The sequence below is a fragment of the Galeopterus variegatus genome, unplaced genomic scaffold, assembly GCF_000696425.1.
Source record: "Galeopterus variegatus unplaced genomic scaffold, G_variegatus-3.0.2 Scaffold3614, whole genome shotgun sequence".
NCBI classification, from domain to species: domain Eukaryota; kingdom Metazoa; phylum Chordata; class Mammalia; order Dermoptera; family Cynocephalidae; genus Galeopterus; species Galeopterus variegatus.
Window position 1 is genome coordinate 108,194 of NW_007729725.1, and position 15,668 is coordinate 123,861.

Sequence of the window (15,668 nt, forward strand, 5' to 3'; positions counted from 1 at the left end):
TGGGCCATAATAATCATATACATTGTATATTGACAAAATAAAAATTTAACGAAAATGTAAAAAAAAAAAAAAAAAAAAATTCCTTTTTCAAAACCCAGCTCAGAATTCAGTTTCTCTCTGAAGGCTTTGCCCTCTCGTCTCCCACTACCACAGGAAGAGTTAATCATAATTCCTCTGTGCTGCCTCTGTACTAAATATCTACTGTTAACGTTTATCATGCTGTATTGGAAGCAGGTGTGGACATTTCTGTGTCCTCTGCTAGACTCAGAGCCCATGAAAAGCAGAGTCTACATCTTCTCATCTTTGTATCACAAATGCCTAATAGCTCAGGATGTCACATAGCTGGTCAATCAATACTGAGCTAAAATTACTCATTTGATCAGGTACTATTGTCAAATATTGCTAGAAGATGGCAAAATGCTCAGCTAAACTTACCTAATTACTTCACCTGTGCCTCATGTAACATGGTTTCAAGTCCTTTAAAACTCCTTTACATCTGCCTGGAAAAGACTGCACATTGTCCAAATCTCTTTAAAATAGGCCAATCAGAACTGAAGACAGGACTCCAGATACAGCCATATATGGTGAGATTTGACTAACTCTCGCCTAAATATTCTAAATATTGCACTCTTGCTACAGAGCTGAAGATCACATGTGCATTGCTGGTGGCTGCTTCACACTGTTATTTAGCATACTACATTTGCCTGTCAGCTAAGACACAACGCCTCAGTCCTTGCACACTATGAACTTTGTCTTCCCTTATGATATTTCATCTTGTTAAACTACATTCATTCTGTATTAAATATTTTTCTTACGTAGTTTTGAGAAAATTGACTATCAACAGAAAACAGAGGAGTAATCACTACCTCAGTAGCCAGTGTAACACAAGGGGAACAATAAAAAGGAAAGATTCTCCATCCAATATTGTATAATAGGAAGAAACAGCACTAAGCTTCCTTCTATTTTCCTGAAACAGAGTAAAAATCTGTTATCTCTTATTTTTTCTCCCACTTTCCTTTATACATTTATTCATTTTAAAAATACAAATAACACGGGTGTTTTAAGATAAAAATGTAAAATTAAAGACACTCAATAATCTCCTAATCCTGTCAATCCCACCTATCAGAGATAAACTCTGTTAAGAGTTTAGTAAATATATTTCTAAATCTTTCTTTATAATTTTTATAGAGTGATAGATTTTTTTTAATGAGACTGTATTGTATCCATTATTCTTTGTAACTTTAATTTTAAAAGTTATTATGGACATATCATGACTTTAGTATATACAGATCTAGCCTGTTCTTTCAAACAAGCTATAAAGTCACAGCCCAGGTCTGCCACTTACTAACTGTGTAACACAGGACAAGTTACTTGACCTCTCTGGACCTCAGTTTCCCCTCATCTATAAAAAGGGATTATAATAGTACAAGTCTATATTTCCCTAACCTCAATTCCAAAATACCAAAAAGCTCAGAAAAAAACAAATATGTTTTCCTAAGATGATGCCCAAATACATTTAATGGCAAGGCCTGATTGAATTAACATGAGAGTATTTCTGGCTTTTATTTCTTCTACTCAGTGTTACTATTCATATGTTTCCCTTTAGAAATACTAATAGGCTTGCATATGAGGTGCTTTCCCAGACCCATTGTGGAGATTTCATGTAATATATCCCATATGAACTGATTACCTAAACTCCAAAAACTTCTGAATCCTGAAACACATCTGACCCCAAGCGTTTTAAATAAAAACTTGTGAAGCTATACGTACTTCATAGGGTTGCTATGAGGATTAAATGAATATAGATGGCACCTCAAGAAATGTTAGCCATGATGATGATGATGATGATGATGGGTCACTCTTAGAAGTCCTTTGCCTACTCAAAGACCTGTTATATTTTGACCACTCTACTTATGTTACCTAAGGATAAATCAAGATAATTCCTCATGCATTGCAACCCCAGATAAAACATGGTATTGTGGAGGACTAAGTAAAAATTAAAAGTGTAGCTGAATACCAATTTAAAATGAAAGAAACTTTCTGGCCATTTGTACCAGAAAAATTAGATATGAAAAAAGATATCAGTTATGGCTTATGCAAATTTATCTATAACACTGCCAGGCTTCAGCAATGCAAAGCTTAGTAAATTACGCTTGCAGTACCTAGATAATAACTAATGATAAATAAACTCAAGGGTCGCTATTATTTCACTATCAGTAGAACGTGTACTTAATTACAAGAATTTCAACATCAACCTGCTTTTCCCCAGAATTGGAGCCCAGCAAAATTCCAACAATGCATTATTTCACTCTCTTTCTCAAACCATCTGTGGTAATCTATATTAGCGAACAAATACCAAACAGAAGCAGCCAGATTGGGGTTTCTATTGCTGTAAATGTTTTCTCATGGAAGCTTAAAGAGTGATAATAGAGATTCCTTTAAACTTCCTTTCCAATTCTCAAATTGGTATGTTTTAAGTACTTCCCCTTAAAAGATCTCAGTAGTACTAAAGGCAAGTAGTTAACAGGCTTTACACAGCACAAATTCAAAATTCTTCAAGCCCTTTAATTTTATTCATGTGGTTATTACAATCTCATGTTTTTATTGACTTTTTAAAATTTTGGAATATCCATTTTCACAAATTGTCATTATTTGAAGAGCTTAACAATATCCATCTTCAAATTCACAACTTTATCTATAAAAATACAAATAACCTAATGTTAAAAGTCCCCAGAGACTGACAGAGCAGATAATCATTTACCAGTCAGTCAAGTGGTTTATGCAAATCCTAGTGGTTTTCTAGAAGGAAGCAATGCTTTTTCAGTTACTATTCAAATACTTTTGTTTTTATCATGAAGTATTTTTCTGAAAGAAAAAAAAGAGAGAGAGACACTTTCCTGGATAACAGGAGTCTTTGTTTTGGTTTGGTTTTTATGTTTTCATGCTTTGAGCTCCACATGAAAGACCCAGAACTTATTGTGATGATATGTAAATGTATATATATCACAAAGTAACACTTTCACAATCACAGCCTACAGAAGGAAATGCAGGGAGCATGCATTGCTCTGCTTGGACTACTAAATTTCACTCGAAGACCACAGGCTTGGTTAAGAACAGGATTCTCTTGTTACTCTGAGTCACTGAGAGAGAGTCAGAAAAATCACATCATCTCCCTGAAATCCTGTTTTCTACTATCAAATAATGAAACTAACCACCACCTAAGCTAAATGATGTTATGGCCTCTCTGAAAGGATAATATTATAAAATATGGTATAAGAAATTATCAGCACTGACTTAGAATATCTTTAATGTTTATCTTCAGATCCCTAGAAAATGAACTTACCCAAACAAAATGCAATTCTCTGAGACAAGAGTGGTGAAACTTTAAGAAGCAAATCACCATAAGCTAGTCTTCTCTCAAAGTGCATTGCCTGCTTTTTTTAACAGCACAGAAGATTATATGTCTTCAACAGAGGTTTTTAAAAAATTGTGAGGTTTACTACTTCTACTTGAAAAAATTAATCACACATTTTTAAAGAGTCATGCAGGATATATCAAAAACCACTTTCTTAAATTTTTATAGCTCTGCTCAATAAGAATCTACGACTATGCTGAAAGGTAAGATGGGATATTATCAAAATAATTCACTTTGCCTAAGCAAATGAAACCATCAACTTGGGTACTTCACAAGGTGGGTGTCCTTTTATATTTGTGCAAATGGTCAAATGTCCAAAAGACAAAATTACACTCTAACTGCACCGATTTGATATGACTGCACAGACATGACAGAAAAGACCTGGTGTGAACTGGTTTCTTCTTCCTTGGCTGAACTACAACAATTTTGCATTCTCTAATTTTGTGTGTGTGTGTGTGTGTCTTTCAGATCACATTAAGAGGACGGAAAGAAATTCAATGACAGAAATTCAGATTCTCTGAGAGAAAGCTGAAGTTTTTACAGTCTGATCATAGAGAATAAATGAATGAATATGGGAAAGAAACTTCAGGTGGGGTTTTTGTCAACTAATGATAAACAATATATGTGGTTCTCATATCATAAACAGCAATGAGATGCACATGATTATGAACTTTAAGACATACATGAAACCAGCAGAAAATTAATCACATAGCAGCAGGCTCACCCTGGATGAGTGTATACATGCCTCCAACTACATTCTGTACCGCAATAATATACAAAACACCTTGAGGCTTAGTATATACATATGCCATTACTTTAGAGACCTACCAATACAAACAAGAAAACAAAGGAAGAGACAAAAGAAATAAAGATGAAGTCAGAAATATAAAATAAAACATATCTTGAATAATTAATAAGTACCTTAACTCCTCTGCTATTTTTTTATCAGGATGAGATAAAAACAGCATCAAAAAATACACTGTACTTCAAGTTACAAACTTCTACCAATAAGCCTCACCACCAAAAAATTTGATGGCATAAGCATCTAGATTTCTATATGCAATCCTCTGCAATGAATATTAAAGGAAGTATTTGGGGGGAGGTGGGAAAGGCTTTGCAATTACTGTTGACTACAAAGCCTCAGAAGAGAAATGTATTGTCATCCACATAGAGGCCTTAGAAGAAGGTATGTCTTAACAGTTATACATTTTTCTTTGACAAAATCTCTTTAAGGAAAAGAGAAAGAGAACACATCCATATAAAAAACTTCATATAATTTAAAAATGTGAGTTCAGTACATGCTTACCATGAATATAGATATCACAAATGCTGTCTTAACAAACACAGATCTAGTTCCTTCCCTAAAGAGGTTTATAACTGACATATTCTATACAGGACTCCATTTTTATAAGAGGAATGACTCTGATGAACGACTGCATGATTATTTTTAAATTAGAGCAATATGGAATTGAGAGAAAGTATGTTAAAATGAAGTTTCCCTAAAGAGGTTTATAACTGACATATTCTATACAGGACTCCATTTTTATAAGAGGAATGACTCTGATGAACCACTGCATGATTATTTTTAAATTAGAGCAATATGGAATTGAGAGAAAGTATGTTAAAATGAAGGAAATAGGAATAAGAAAAAAATACATCAAGGCAAAATGACAGATTTTATAAAGGAAACATAAAAAACACAGAAAATCTTTAGGACCTAAAACTAGGCAAAGAGTTCTTAGACTTGACACCAAAAGCATGGTCCATAGGAAGTACTACTGATAAATTGAACCTCATAAAAATTAAAAATTTTGCTTCTGCAAAAGACCCTGTTAAGAAGATGAAAAGAAAAATTACAGACTGGAAGAAAATATAAGTCACATACCCAACAAATGACTAGTATCTAGAATATATAAAATTTAACATATATATCTCAAAACTCAACATTGAAAACTCCAATTAAAAAAGGACAAAAGACATGCAGACATTTCACCAAAGAAGATATATAAATGGCAAACAATCTCAAGAAAAGATATTCAATATCACTAGCCACTAGAGAAATGCAAACTAAAACCACAATGAGATACCACTACACACCCATCAGATTGGCTAAAATGAAAAACAGTGATAACATCAAATGCTGACAAGGATGGAGAGAAACTAGGTAACTCATATGTTGCTGGTAGCAATATAAAATGATTCAGCCACTCTGGAAAATAGCTTGGTAGTTCCTTTCAAAACTAAAAATGGACTTACCATACAAACTAGCAATTGCACTCTTGGGCAATTATCCCAGAGAAATAAAGACTTACTTTCATGCAAGAACTTGTATACAAATGTTCATAGTAGCTTTATTCGTAAAAGTCAGAAATTGGAAACAACCTAAATGTCCTTTAATTGGTGAATGGTTAAACAAACTGTGGTATATCCACATCCAGGAGTACTACTAAGCAATAAAAAGGAGCAAACTATTGATTTATTCAGTAACTTAGAAGCCTCTCAAAGAAATTATGCTCAGTGAAAAAAGCCAACCTTTTGGCTACATACATACCACATGATTACATTTACTCATGAAATAACATAATTATAGAGATAGGGAACAGATTAATGGTTGCTGAGGTTAGGGATGGGGAAGGGGATGGGATGGCTATCAAGGAATAACATGAGACTCATAGGGGTGGTAGAGCTGAGTATCTTGACTGTGGTGGTGGTAATGCAAGGCTACACATGTGATATAATCGGGCTATACATACACACAAATGAGTGTATATATAACTGGTAAAATCTGAATAAGCTCTGTGGATTGTGCTAATATCAATTTACCAATTTTTATATTATACTATAGTTATGCAAGATGTTAACACTGCAGAAGGCTAGACCAAGGATGCATGGGACCTCCCTGTACCTGTGTTTGTAACCTCTTGTGACTCTATAACTATTTCAAAAGTAAACATTTAATAGAGGGGAGAGGGGAGCAGAGAAAAAAAGGTAAGCCGATTAAGGCAAAAGAGATTTAGAAAAAGAAAATTAAATTAAGCCTTTCTGTTCAGCAGATTGTATAAAATCAATTTTATTTCCCCAAAATATATTCTTCCTCCCAGCTGTTTAAATCAATCCAGAAATGTCTACATTGACTCACTGAGGCAGGTCAACTAAGTATTAGACTGTTTCCAATTACACAGTTACTAATTCCACTAAACAAATAAAAATGCAAACAGTTAAGCATTTGAACTTCCTCTCCCACTCACTCCCTCTCATTTTTAAAAACAGATTAACTGTATACATGGAATCTGTAGGGTATACTCATAAGACAAATCTCAGAAAATCCATTGTTTTTGAAATCAGGAAGATTGCCTCTTCACTATCATTTTGTTTCTTTATCTGCTTTTCTGAAAAATTTAGCGTTGTGTGTAATCACATGTAAACACCCCACCTTCAACCCCCAACAAAACTCTTACAAGCACACTAACCAACCTCTAGCCTAGTACATTTATAGGAAAAATTTACCATACACATATTTCAACAATGTTCAGAACTGATGGACTAGCCTCATAAATGTTATTAACTACATCACTGAGTTATGGACAATAATGTGAGTGTTTTGGTGAATGTTGTTTTCAAGGCCCCTGATACGACTGTGAATCCATAAGGCAGTAGGGTTTCTGAGTCAACTTTTACAAGTCTATAATCATGCAATAATATTTCGATCATAAAAGATTTATTAGTTCAAATGTAATTCCACCTTCACATGAGATACAATGTCATTAATGCTTATCTTATCTGTACTGTATAACAACTATGACACAAAGGCATCCACTCTTAATTAAACTTATCCTCTTCTCTCCAACTTCATGAGCCTGTCAGCCACCTGCACAGTGCACACAGCACTTTTACAATACCAGGAAGCCTACTTCAAAGCAAAACCCACACAGCTGGTTAGCAGCAGGTGTAGACCAACTGAATTAAATCAACTCTGCCTGTAGAAATTCATTTCTAAGTGTTTCAAAATGCAAGATCTTGCAAATAAAATCGACCTTTTCATTTGGTGTTCTCTTAAACAAAATAAGATTTTAGAGATATGTTTCCCAGCTATTTTTAATTCTAAATTCCGATGACTGTGGAATAATATGTTTTAAGAGATAACACAGTGACTTCCCAGCTTCCCATTTCTCTTAACACGTTATTTGCAATTTTGCCTCAATGTACAGAACATAACGTATACACACACATACAAATAATTTACTTCTGCCAACATGGTTCCTATACTCAAAAGTAAAAATTAAGAATCACAAATTCCTTCCTTCTCCAAAACTAAAACTTTAAGTAAACTTTTTCAAGCACAATATTACAAAACTCCTCTGAAATTTTTCTTCATTTTTTTTTAAAGCCAACAATCCACCTTAAATCACAGAGCATGGAACTTCTATAGGAAGTTCCAATTAATTCTATTTAATTCAGTTGGCCATATTTAATTAATTGCTTTAAATAAAAAATGAAGTCACTTGTCATATTCTTCTCCTGACAATTCATCATACTAAATGTAGATTGATTGCTTCCTTCTATACATTTCCTTTTCCTTCCCCTTTCTCTTCTTTGCATTTCAGTTGTGGCTCCTATTCTGGAATCCATTCAGCAAGCCAAACATCTCCCTTTCTGATACTATTTATATTATTTCTTTAAAAGTCAGCCACTTGTTAAGAGACTAATAATTACCTATGCGCATCCTAATGCTATGAAAACTTGCCACTGATCTTATTTCAAACACTTGTTAATTTATTGAGCGACAATGTGGTTTAAGTTGTTTCTCCATTTATAAAATAGGACAGAAGTGCTTAAGAGGTATACTGCATTTCTTGAAACACACTATCTTAAGTTCACAAAACAGTGTTTCTCCTCTGCATCCCCACCCCTAAGGCTGTGTTACCCTTATCAAGTTATTTAACCTTTCTGGGCTTCAGTAGTTTGAATGTAAAAACAAAGGGTCCAGGTTTGAAGTTGTCTTCCATCTTCATTTTTCCAATTATGTTGCCATTTTTGTCCAATTACTATGTCAGTACATCATGTTACTAAGTCTTTTACCTCTCCTGTGAAATAAAGCTTATTTTATTCTGTAATTACACTATCTTGTATTCTTTGATTGTCTACTGTATTTTTTTTAAGAACAGATAAATTGATATATTCTACTAGGAGTCTGAATTTGATTCTGCCTAAAGGGTTAAGAATGGGCTGAGTAACTTATAATTGTGATGTCTTGATGAACTTTTAAGAACTTTTAAGAAAGGTTGCATGTGGGAAGAATGGAAGGCACAATCAAAAGATTTTTTATCCTATTATCATGTATGTTCTTTATGGGCAACACCTGTGTCTGTGATTTTTTTTTTTTTCCCAAATTCTCCATTTTATAAATGGAGAAACAATTTAAGCTACGTTGTTACTCAGTGAGTTAACAAGTGTTTGAAATAAGGTCAGCGGCAACTTTTCACAGCATTAGGATAGGCATAGAATTCATACATATACTATCTTATATTAGTTTTTTATGCTGAGAACTTTGGTAGATCAGGGACCTTGGCTGGGGTCACTGCAAGTCTAATGCTCTCCTAGTGGTGTGGCAAGGACTTAGAGTTTTATAACCCATTTCCAAATGCGTTATCAATTTCCACTCTCTTTAGGAGACAACTAACCCAATCAGTAACTAATTGCTATGCTACAAATTGCCTGTTTTTTGATGTTGGTAAAACCCTTACCTAAATCTACCCATGGCTTATTTTACCTTTCTTATTTTGTATTTACCATGGAGATATCCAATACGTCAACTTTACGAGAGCTGTTTAACGTTGCTGTAATTTCAAGTATCATAATCATTGTATAACACCATAAATAGATGAGGGAAATAATCCAATATCCTTTTGCAGACAAACAAAAAATCATCATGGAAGTAACTGGAAGAGATGATGCTTTTTTGAAGGATGGATCAACATTTCAAAAGATGAGAATCAACCAAGCAACTGAGCTATACATTTGTTTTTTAAAAAAAAGTCAACTCTGAAAATATATCCTAAAATTTTGCAAAAAAAATTAATAACTTATACAAATATATTTATAGCATCATCATCATCAGATAAGGTTTATAGTGTACACACTACATACCAGACATTTTATATCCATTAATCCTTACAATAAGGTAGGTATCGTCCCCATTTTATTGTACTTTTTTATGATATTCTTAAAAGTTTTTAAATTGTAGAAAATAACACATGTACAGAAAAGTGCATAAAACATCGATGTCCAGGCTAACAAATTATTATAAAGTACGTACCAATGTCTCACATTAAGTGTCATCCCCATTTTAGAAAAAAGAAAACTGAAGCTCAAAAAGGTCTCTCAGCTAGTCAGTGGCGGAGCTGAGACTCAAACCTATATTTGCCTACCTGTGATCACTACATTCTATCATCTAAGCACATGGAAACTGAGTAAATGACCAATAGTAGTGAGCGGTTAGGTGAATTATATTACATTTACTAAATGGAACTTTATGCAACTATTGAAAATTATAAAGGTGGTTTTTACTATCAAGGTCATTGTGGAATTTTAATATCTTCCTTGGCTGAGGGCTTTACATACATTACCTCATTTAATCTTTTCCCACCAATCTTTTGAACTAAATATTTCTATTATCCTCATTTCAGAGATGGAGAAGCAAAAGCTGAAAGGTTAAGATGACTCCACCTGGAAAAACGGCAGAGCTGGCAGAGAAGGCAGAGAAAAGCAGGTCAGCTTGACCCCAAAGCCCATTTTCTTAATCATTACACTGTTAATGTTTCTTAATCATTACAATATTACATAGTAGCTGCCTGACATAAAGTTGGTAGAGGACCTCCAATAACTTGAACTACTTCCTCTGAGCCTTGCATTAGAGAAAATGAGACCACAGAAGAGCAATTCAAAGTTAAAATTACTAACATTGATGCTAGTGGTTTCTGCTTTAGGACAAGTAATTTCCCAATTGATTTACAATAGTATTTATTTAAACCATAGTAATTATATTCATTCTTTTCCGTTTTTCTAAAATGTTTTTAATTTTAATCAATCAGGTTTCAACCAGATTTTTTTGTGTGTCTTTAAAAAAATATAGTAAATTGTGTTTCTATTGTTGCTACTAATGAAATAGTTAAATCTTGAGATTACCCCCTGGTGGGTATCTCCCTCAACCATCTAAAGCAAAGAGGAAAAAAAAGGTCACAGTCAGTTACTCCCAGTTAGATCAGCGTTCATTAGAACATCTGTAGGCACACATACACACTCTCTTTACTGTCAGCCTTCTGCTTACCAGAGTCACAGCAGGAAGTCAGTGAATCTTCCCCAAGTGCTGACATTTAATACCTGGGTTAGCGGCAAAGATTCAGAGAGGGGTGAGAAGCCCCTCTGGCCTTCAGGTAGGTCCAAAACCTTCATTTCTACCAAAGCTAAAAGATGAGAGCCTATGTTTATAAACATTAAGAGAATGGGATGATACCATACTTTGGCAGCACATCAGTTACAAGTGGACTGGGTATCTAGATGGGGAAGGGATGATGTAGAATTTTGAAAATGTGGGGCTTTCTGTTCTCCGGCTGCTGCAAGGATTTAATTCCTATGCCTTCAGAGCACTATTATTAAACTTAGCATATCTTCTGTGGCATAAGTGTAGGAAGAAAGATCTAATCCTGGTTTTACTGTCAGCAAAAATCAAATACTGTATGCCTCAAATCTTATTAACCATGCAAGATAATATTAATTCACGCACTAAATGCCCGCAGTTACCTGTGATTTTGGAGCAATGAAGAAACATGGGCAGCACTGATCAGTAAGACTTAATACTTCAGAGAACAGCATCTTCAGAAAGAAAAAAAAGTCAGTTCAGACACAGGAAATTACAAACCCAGACCTCTCACACAATTAGACCTCTTACACCATTAGACCTCTTTTGCTACTTAACTATGCCCTAGCTTCACAGTGAATAAATGAAAATTTCTCTGCTGAGGATTGTCAATATGAGGTTGGAAAAAACATGTTTATGGGTCCTGTATTTGTCTTTTAAAAAAATATCTTTAATATGTTGACTTTGAAGCTCCCCTCAGTTGAAGAACAATATCTCATTTTCTTTACTCTGCCTGTTTTTATCTAGTCTATTTTAAGAAAAGCACTTCGGTAGGTTATTTTAGATCTGATATAATTTTTTTAAAAACCAAGATGTGACTAGCATAGTCATATTAAAACCATGGAGGAGATACAATATTCTACTCCAGTAAAAGCATGTTCAAGTCAGTAAAGCAAAATTTCGAAAACCAAATAAATATAGCAAAATAATGTAAAAACACTTTCAATGTTCCTGTTTATTCTTTAAATGTATAAATCATTTGGTTAAAATGAGTAATCTAAAAATTAAAGATACATACATTTGAACTGTGTTACAAGAGGAGGTAACTGATCTCAGCAATAATAAACTTTACCACTGTTTTTAGGGCCCTGAAATTATGAAGTGAGCCCAGAGCATAGCACCAAAGGGATAACAGGTCAAAAACTCTACTTCAAAAATCTTTAGGGACCTGGACTAAGATTCAAAAATGGACAATATTCCTCATGTTTTGCCCATGAAAATGTTTCTGTTTAATCTACAATAATCATGTTTTCACCTATGAAAAGCAAAAATCCCCATAACAACCTTAAGATGAAGCTAATGGGTTACAGTGAAAACATTATTTTAAAAGCTTGCTGTTTAAAAGCAGCATTCTTGGAAAACCCCTTTGAATCTGGAACCCATGACCCCTGTATGGCTTGCTTCATACCCCAAAAACAGTCTTCATGGGTGTTTGCAGTAAGCAGGCTTTGGCTTTGGTGCTCCCTCCACCCAAAATGGGACAACTCTCTGAGAATAATCACTCATCACCCTGAGTGTAATCACCAATTGTTTTCATTTACTGAACTGAGGATCAACAATAGTTCTTTTTAGTTCCCTTGGATAGCATTCTTAGTTGCTCAGATGCCTTCTCTTACATATACTTGGATAGGATATGAATAAATAAAACAATTGCCCAGGTTATTTCATAACCTGGGCAAGTTGCTGAATCTACAAACCACCATGGCCTGAGAGAGAGGCTTGCTTTCTTAACTTTGGTAATAATCCTTTTCAGTTACCATTATCTTACTTGTTTTAATAACATATAAGATGATTATTAAAAGATCACACCTTGAGAACTTCCCCAAGAAAACTAAAAATCATAAATACAAGATATTATTTACCAATTAATTACATCTGCTCCACAGAAGTGCTTCAAGGCCAAAAACCCCACCAACATCTCATCAGAGTGGCATTAGATTCTAAATGGTCCAAGGAGCCTTTGCAGGAGTAATAAAAACAAATTATAGTATCAACTAATATTCATTGAGTACTTATGTGCCAGGCATTGTATTATACGATTTATATATGTTAGCCCATTTATTTCTCAATCCCCTGCCACAGCAACCCAAGAATCCTCAGAGATGCAATTATAAGCCAAGCTCCAAAGCGTCCAGGGAGGAGTCCATAAAGACACCTCCGTCGTGGCGTCTTCAGACTGCGGTTTCCAGATTACCACACTCGGCTGCTTCCTGTAGGGTCACCTGTTTAAGAATCCCCGGTCGGGATTCCGGCAATACCCGGGAAGGGTGTTGCCGGACACCCTCTTGGAGCTGCGGCCTTCCGTAACCCGGATGTTGAGTCTGTGTCAGCCTCTCTCACCTCCCATTCCCTAGTCTTCCGCCTTGGCTCCCATCTAGTCACTTCGCACTTTTGGTGTCTGTTTTCAGAGGGACATCCTAGGAGTTTCTTCTCCTGGCGCAACAGAGACAAATTATCGTAGCTACACATCCGAATAGAGAACGGTTTCCTGGGAAATGTAGTTCTTTCGGCTGACGAGTGGTGAGTCTTTAAGGAAAAGGACTACAATTCCCAGAAATCTAAGGGAGGGCAGTCCGTGTCTAAAACATGTCCCAGTGGTTTGTATTGTATTAAACAAGAAGGTTCTGTGGCTCTTTGCTTACCAAACTCCCTGGATTTTGCTCATTCGGTCCCACTACAAACTTTTAGAAGAACTTTTTAATATGCTTTTTACACGTGAGGGAACCTAAACACAGTGATTTATATGACGAGATAATCTAAGTTATTTTATTTTGAAATTCTTTCAGATAAAAGATCTACCCACAATCAGAAAATATGTCACTGCAGATGATAACAGTCAATAATAACATAGCCTTAATTCAGCCGGGCTTTTCATTGATGAATTTTGATGGGCAAGTTTTCTTCTTTGGCCAAAAAGGCTGGCCCAGGAGATCCTGCCCTACTGGAGTTTTTCATTTTGATGTAAAGCATAACAATCTCAGACTGAAGCCTGCAGCTTTCTCTAAGGATTCCTGTTACCTTCCTCCTCTTCGCTACCCAGCCACTTGTACATTCAAAAGCAGCTTGGAGTCTGATCAGCAGCAGTATATCATCCATGGAGGAAAAACACCAAACAATGAGCTTTCAGATAAGATTTATGTCATGTCTGTTGTTTGCAAGAACAACAAAAAAGTTACTTTTCAGTGCACGGAGAAAGACTTGGTAGGAGACGTTCCTGAAGCCAGATATGGTCACTCCATTGATGTGGTGTATAGTCGAGGGAAAAGTATGGGTGTTCTCTTTGGAGGACGGTCTTACATGCCTTCTACCCAAAGAACCACAGAAAAATGGAATAGTGTAGCTGACTGCCTGCCTCATGTTTTCCTGGTGGATTTTGAATTTGGGTGCGCTACATCATACATTCTTCCAGAACTTCAGGATGGGCTATCTTTTCATGTCTCCATTGCCAGAAATGATACCATTTATATTTTAGGAGGACATTCACTTGCCAACAACATCCGCCCTGCCAATCTATACAGAATAAGGGTTGATCTCCCCCTGGGTAGCCCAGCTGTGAATTGCACTGTCTTGCCAGGGGGAATCTCTGTCTCTAGTGGAATCCTAACTCAAACTAATAATGACGAATTTGTTATTGTTGGTGGCTATCAGCATGAAAATCAAAAAAGAATGGTCTGCAACATCATCTGTTTAGAGGACAATAAGATAGAAATTCGTGAGATGGAGACCCCAGATTGGACCCCAGATATTAAGCACAGCAAGATATGGTTTGGAAGCAACATGGGAAATGGAATTGTTTTTCTTGGCATACCGGGAGACAACAAACAGGCTGTTTCAGAAGCATTCTATTTCTATATGTTGAAATGCACTGAAGATGATGTGAATGAAAATCATAAAACATTTACAAACAGTCAGACATCAACAGATGATCCAGGGGACTCGACTCCCTTTGAAGACTCAGAAGAATTTTGTTTCAGTACAGAAGCAAATAGTTTTGATGGCAATGATGAATTTGACACCTATAATGAAGATGATGAGGAAGATGAGTCTGAGACAGGCTACTGGATTACTTGCTGCCCTACTTGTGATGTGGATATCAACACTTGGGTACCATTCTATTCAACTGAGCTCAACAAACCTGCCATGATCTACTGCTCTCATGGAGATGGGCACTGGGTCCATGCCCAGTGCATGGATCTGGCAGAGCGCACGCTCATCCATCTGTCAGAAGGAAGCAACAAGTATTATTGCAATGAGCATGTGGAAATAGCAAGAGCACTACAAACTCCCAAAAGAGTCCTACCCTTAAAAAAGCCTCCAATGAAATCCCTCCGCAAAAAAGGTTCTGGGAAAATCTTGACTCCTGCCAAGAAATCCTTTCTTAGAAGATTGTTTGATTAGTTTTGCAAAAGCCTTTAAGAATCAAATGCATTCAATTTTTAAACCTATTTTTAAAAATCATAACAATGATAAAAATTATATATCTATTTTCGTTTGTTGAAAATACTTATGTTTTCTTTTAGTTACATGAATTGAGTGCTGGGAAAAAAGTGCTTTAATGCAATATTAAATACTAGAAGCTATACATTTTGAAAATATTTTACTCAAAGGTATCTTAAATGAGAATTTCTGTTCACCCTGTTTCAATTATGTTGCTTGATGAATATTCCTTTTGAACAAATGATTGTACCGTTATTTCGATTTTTTTTGTTGGTTCTATCACTTATATAAAAATAATAAAATACAAAAAATATCTTGTTTATGTTGATTTATTCAAATTATTAACATTCATGTTTACCCAAATAAAGGCAAAATTGAACTGTTTGAGTTTCTCAGGAT

The 15,668-nt window shown here is 35.2% G+C and overlaps 1 protein-coding gene and 1 long non-coding RNA gene across 2 annotated transcripts; one reads left to right on the forward strand and one right to left on the reverse strand.

The window, feature by feature from the left end:
- Window positions 1-10,671: 10,671 nt before the first annotated feature.
- On the forward strand, window positions 10,672-15,438 carry RAG2 (recombination activating gene 2). The gene is made up of 2 exons (XM_008585543.1): window positions 10,672-10,848; window positions 13,619-15,438. Exon 2 carries the CDS (start codon window positions 13,647-13,649, stop codon window positions 15,228-15,230), a length of 1,584 nt encoding a protein of 527 aa, XP_008583765.1. The 5' UTR covers window positions 10,672-10,848; window positions 13,619-13,646; the 3' UTR covers window positions 15,231-15,438.
- On the reverse strand, window positions 11,212-13,308 carry LOC103601164. Its single transcript, XR_551436.1, has 3 exons — window positions 13,173-13,308; window positions 12,695-12,790; window positions 11,212-11,287 (listed from the first exon to the last, which is right to left on the reverse strand). It is a non-coding gene; the product is annotated as an uncharacterized LOC103601164 (long non-coding RNA).
- Window positions 15,439-15,668: the final 230 nt, after the last annotated feature.

Bases quoted from the DNA above. Each gene is read 5' to 3' on its own strand.
- RAG2 (XM_008585543.1), top strand. From the start codon at position 13,647: ATGTCACTGCAGATGATAACAGTCAATAATAACATAGCCTTAATTCAG.